At 28.3% G+C, this 6,000-nt stretch overlaps 1 protein-coding gene across 1 annotated transcript; it reads right to left on the minus strand.

The window, feature by feature from the left end:
* Positions 1 to 2,508: 2,508 nt before the first annotated feature.
* LOC113866952 (cytochrome c1-2, heme protein, mitochondrial-like) lies at positions 2,509 to 5,734 on the minus strand. The gene is made up of 7 exons (XM_027501782.1): positions 5,678 to 5,734; positions 4,830 to 5,044; positions 4,041 to 4,320; positions 3,881 to 3,952; positions 3,130 to 3,246; positions 2,957 to 3,022; positions 2,509 to 2,625 (listed from the first exon to the last, which is right to left on the minus strand). Exons 1-7 carry the CDS (start codon positions 5,732 to 5,734, stop codon positions 2,509 to 2,511), a joined length of 924 nt encoding a protein of 307 aa, XP_027357583.1.
* Positions 5,735 to 6,000: the final 266 nt, after the last annotated feature.

A 6,000-nucleotide genomic window follows, 5' to 3' on the forward strand; every position in this document is an offset into this window, starting at 1 on the left:
TAAGTCAACTATGCATGACTCCAAAAATCTTAGGTCCCACCTTCCCATCTTCAATCATAGACACAATCTTTTTAGAATAACTTTAGTTTAGGAATAACGCTTATGTATTCAAGTATGCACCCTTCCCAAACTTCAATCACATACACAATCTTTTTAGAATAACTTTAGTTTAGAAATAACGCTAATGTATTCAAGTAAGCACCCTAGTGCTTAGACATAAGTAAGTTGATGTGACTTATGTTCTATATAGTGATTAGGCATAAGTCACATAAGAGTGATGTAACTCATGTTGGATAGTGTGATTTATGTTGAGTACAAGACGTGTTTACTTTAACATAATATGTGCTCATCTTAAACATAATGAGTCATCCTAAGGTGGTGTAATTTATGTATAAATTATGAATCATACCTTATATGAGTTATGTATTAAAAAAAGACATGTTTTGAGATATAAAAAAAATATATTTAAAGTTTTATATTTTATTTTAAATTTGAAAAGATCTTAAAAGTTTATGTAAAAATAATTATTAATTAATAGCCAGAGAATACATAAATATTTTATTTTAAATTAGATATATGTAATTTGATGATTATAGATAAAAAAGAAATTGTATGATTAGTTGTAGTTGAGAGTGTATTTGTATGTATATGCATGTATGTAAACAAAATTATATTAAGAATTTAAAGTATATATAAAAAATAATATAATTATTCTTGCATTGAAAAATAAGTTCCTTAATAAACTAATGATAAATTTTGAATTAAATTTATTCATAAATATTATTAAAATTTAATATATATATTTTTTTAATCTTTTTGTCTTGAAAAAATTGCATATTTCTCTTGAAGGCTTTCTTAAGATAGAAAAATAACAAAATTACTATACAAAAATTATCATAAAAACTCTAAAATAAAATAAAAAATAGACCTTTTTAATAATGACCCTTGGCTCCACACTTTTCATAGCAACTACTCGAGTAAATATCTATAATATCAATTGTTATGACATAAATTAATGTTTAATATGAAGAAACAAAATGTACATATAAAAAAATAAATAAGTTAACACAATTATTATACAAAAATTAAAGTGAAAATTCTAAAATTAGATAAAAAAAACTCTTCATAAAATCATCCTTAGCCTTACGCTCTCTATAACAACTACAAAATATACATTTACAAGACCACTTATTATGATATAAACAAAAAGAGTAGTGTGAGAAAGAAGAAAAATACATAAATATAAGGAAAAGTGTCTTTAGTATCTTTCAGCTTTTTAAATTTGGTGCACAATTACTTATAATTTATCATAATAATTCATATTTTTATTATAATTAATTAAAGAAAATTCAAAAATAAAAATAAAAAATTAGATTGTACACAAATTTAAAACATTTGAACATGTAGTTTCATGTGTATTAACATTCTTCGTTTGATGTAAATAAAAATTTATCAAATTCTAGTTCTAACTAACTATGGACATGCCAATATGTGAAATTGATTTGTTTAAATCACTTAATTTAACATGAATAGAAGGTCTCATAGTTACAAACATGCCAAACTAATTTTAAATATTTGAGGCCTATTGATGGTGACTATAACACATCCTATTTCTTTTATTGGAAGAAGCTAAGGATGCCTTCCTTGGTTCTTTCTGCAGGAGCCCAACTTGGTTGAGGACCACCCTTTTTCCCGACAAGAAATGACATCTTCATTTGCAATCTTCAAATGTATTTTGTTTTTGCCTTGCTTTCTTTCCCTTGTTACAAATAATAATAATAATAATAATAATAATAATAATAATAATAATAATAATGTACGTCTCTAATAACATTTACGAATAGGAAATTTTATGAAATAAATTATGTCTATAAAATTTCATATAAATTAAAAAATTTGATAATTCATCACTTTCTTTTATTTTAACATATATTATGGTTTAGAATATAAAATTATATATTTACTTTTCATAATTTGCATAAAATTTTTGTACTCTTGATTCATATGCCATCAACCACACAGCGGTTCATTAGGAAAAAAGAAAATTAGATAAACGGTATCTATCTATCTATCTATATATACAGAGAGAGAGAGAGAGATAGTTGAATTTAATGGAGCCGCATGTATCATAACAATACATCAATAAAGTAAAAATGAAGCTTGTTTCCAATTTCTAAAAGGAACAGTTTGAACTTCTCTCTCTTTTAAAGATAACCAAAATAAACCTCAATCACAGGTCAATTACCATAACAATCCAGATTGAGAAAAAAAAAATGAGTTTAGGGATCTTGGAGAATGTAAACAATACACATCTTTGAGAAAAGAGAAAAAAAAAAAAGTAACTATATCTCACATACATGGAACAACTTTATTTCTATCTCAAACAAAAATAGAATACGCTTCAATAACTCAATCAACAAATTTGATATGATGAGGCAACTTAAGCATCTGACAAAATTATTGCCAACAATAATCTTTCTTGAAGTGAAAAATGAATGTTGAATGCAGCTAGTTGACAACATCAAGAACCAGCTTGCGAGACTTAAGAACAGACCATCGAAGGCGACGGTAATAGGCAGCTTGAAGTAATGCCAGTGATAGAATAAATATCCATTTAAATCCCATCTGCATATGGCAGCAATGTCTTTAGAAAATAAGATATTTTCTTTTTTATTTTGGCTTAATTTGGATAAACTTCTCGATAATTATTTAAAAAGAAAATAATTAAGTAATAATACAAATCAAACTCTTCCTACATGTAAAAATTAATTTATACTTCTTTATTTTTTGAAAGTTACTCTTATTTAACATTTTTAAAACCTGAAGGGGATAAATTATTTTTAATTTATGAGAAAATTTTTATTTTTATTTTATATTGTTTTTCTCATCTTGTAAAGACTGCACAAGCTCACACAAATAGGGCCTTTATAGAAATATGATTATGAAGGAAACAAACCAGTTTTCTCTCTTCCATTTCTGGTTCAGCAGCCCAAGACAAGAAAGACACAATGTCTTTACCCATCTGCAACAAAACATAATAGAAGAAAAAAACTTGCTTCATTCTTCCTAAGTTCATGGATACTCAATTGTTATAAGTTTACTGAAACCAGTCCTGACAAATAGAAGAACCTGAGATTCTGTAGCAGGGATTCCATCTTCATATTCAACAGCACCATCATTAAGCATTTTAGGCATGGCAATGGCCCCGCCAGGAAAATAAGGATTATAGTGTAGCCCTTCTCGAATCTACATTATTATTTAAAGATAACCATAAACAAAATTTTCACTTTGAGCACAATATTAGCACACCTAGGCATGGCCTACACAATATTGACACAGTATAGGAATTGGGGACCAATTAATCATGAAATTGCATCAAACATTTTGATTCAACAAGAATTAGAATGTTAAGAAAGTATAATGAAATCCATCACTCATTATTTAGATCATGATGATAACTGGAGTCACATATTATAAGTATGCAAAGAAACATTAACCATTATGTGTTAAGTGTTAAGAACTTTGTTTCACCTAGGAATAGCCTACAAAAAATACAAGAAGAAACTTTATGCAAAATTAAAAAAAATAAAATCACATGCATGATATAAAATGGTCTTAAACAATCCCGGACTCACCAAGCATGCAAACTTTTATTTATTGGTGTGCAAGAAAAAAGAAAATAGTAAAGGTAAAACTTTTTTAGCATTATTGATTGTGCTTGATCAAATTTCAAAGGTATGCAATAGATATTACAACATTGTTTGTTTTGGCTTTGAACCACCCATCAAGTGGTTTGGAAATCTTCATATATGACAAGTTTAATATGTAAAACTTACTAGTTTAGGGGGAAAAAAAAAAAACTGTACAGAAAAGAAATTACCGTAACACCAGCAGGAGCATCACGATAACCAGTTAGAAGTGCAAAAACATAGTTTTGACCATCATGACGAGCCTAAAAATATAAAGGGTAAAATTATTTTTGATATAAAAGTAGTAATGAGAAATCTAACGACATTACTAGCAGACCACAAAATCATTACTTTGGTAATAAGACTTAGATCAGGAGGATAGGCTCCTCCATTTGCAAACCTAGCAGCTGCTTCATTTGGATATGGCTGAGGAAAGCGATCACTGAGTTTACCAGGGCGTGTGAACATCTCACCCTCATCATTAGGGCCATCAGCCACCTCAATCTCAGCTGCCATAGCCTTAACCTCTTGTTCTGTATAAGCAACACCAACCAAATCACGGTATGATATCAATGACATAGAATGACAGGAAGCACAAACTTGTTGATAAACTTGATGACCACGACGAACCCTGCTCATAAAGAATTACATAAATGTATTAAGACCTCAATTATTATAAATATTTATATAGTATTTATGTATGAAGTTGATTTGAACAAATGATGACAGCATAGAGCAAAATGCATATTCAACATATCATGAATCTTAGCCTAGAAAAATACCTTAAAAGAAAATAAGAGAGGGGTACTTATATTTTGGAATTTGTAATTGCAACTGTTTCCTTTAGAAAATTACATTCTACTAATCATTGTATGAGTTTTTTATAGAATAATGAATAATAAATATTACTAATCAATATATGCTAAATAAGATTTAAAGCATGTTAAATCACATGTCACCTTAAAAACATATATTTATAAACTAAGCATATATCTATGATTAATAATTACTTGTAATTCACGTTTAAATTGCAACAGGGACTAGTTTAACTATACATATATAATTGCTAACTTGGCAAATGATATTTTTAAGTCAAAAGAATAGAAAGGAAAATATAGGAAAATTATAGGTTGAACTCACGAAGCATGATCGTATGAACTAAGGATGCCTTTGTGAGGCCATGGATAGCTTGGCACTGCCAGGCCATGCTCTGCTTCATCAGCTAATGCTGTTGTAGCAAAACACAAAAACCCTGAGACACCAGCTCCAATTAATGCCATTGCTCTAAAGGAGCTATTGCCTGTAGAGCCAGCACCATCTTTCTGTGTGATAATTGATGACATAAAAGAAAATTTCTGTAGTAAGTATAAAACAACTATAAGCCAAAAAACACAATTAGATTGTTCCATAGAAGGTAAATTGTTATACACTCAACAAAAAATTTTATATGCACAAGTATGTAATTCCACCACACCAATATGCATATTGGTTATTCCTACATGTCAAACAATGACTACAAACCTACAATGGAAGATAGATCCTATTATTTAAGACTTAGAAAGATGTACGATTTTATCAACTACAAACATTTTAGTTTCAATTAAAGATTGACATTGTTCGAGTATTTTGTGTGTGTAATATATGATGTGTTGTAGTCTGTTCTAAATATGAATCTTAAAAAGATGATAAATCTTTCACAAATTAGCAACAATGATACGGTGGTATACACAATTTTTTCAGAAGTATTGTAATATTAATCTAACACTAAACAATCCAACTCAAATAAGCTCTTATAAGAACTGATAAATAGTTAGCTCTAACATCTTCTAGAAAAACCAATGTGTTTGTATAATAGAATTTTATTTTTATTTTTCCAACCTCTAATTTTTGTTCCAAGGGTCTCCATTTTAAGTTCCAAGCTACATGACCAAAAAAGTATATACTGTAAAAAGTATAAAATTATGATAAAAAGGGGGGTTAATGCTTACAAGGAAATGAGATTGGAGTTTTCTCCTTAATAACTGCTGAATAACACCTCCAGCCATCCCAGTTTACACTGAAAATCATTTATATAAAAAAGATTACAAACAAGTAAATAAATGCAGCAACCAAGTATGATATAGTTCAACAAATATACATAACGACAACGATAAAGACATCATCATCAAATACGTGTGAATAGTAATAAGTAAAAATTATTAATTTCCTTTGCAATGAAGAATAATGAAAATTGAATCATAAAATGAAAATTGAAGGGATAAGGTAGGCAAAGTGAAAAAAATAGGATTACTACTCATGGATGCACTGTTTG

The sequence above is a fragment of the Abrus precatorius genome, unplaced genomic scaffold (assembly GCF_003935025.1).
Source record: "Abrus precatorius isolate BTA unplaced genomic scaffold, Abrus_2018 Scaffold5, whole genome shotgun sequence".
NCBI classification, from domain to species: Eukaryota; Viridiplantae; Streptophyta; class Magnoliopsida; order Fabales; family Fabaceae; genus Abrus; species Abrus precatorius.

Coding starts and splice junctions, on each gene's coding strand:
- LOC113866952 (XM_027501782.1), bottom strand. CDS start 5,734: ATGGCTGGAGGTGTTATTCAGCAGTTATTAAGGAGAAAACTCCAATCT. Junction 3,953..4,040: donor ATCTAAGTCTTATTACCAAA/GTAATGATTTTG, acceptor TTATATTTTTAG/GCTCGTCATGATGGTCAAAA. Junction 3,023..3,129: donor TCCCTGCTACAGAATCTCAG/GTTCTTCTATTT, acceptor GTTTTGTTGCAG/ATGGGTAAAGACATTGTGTC.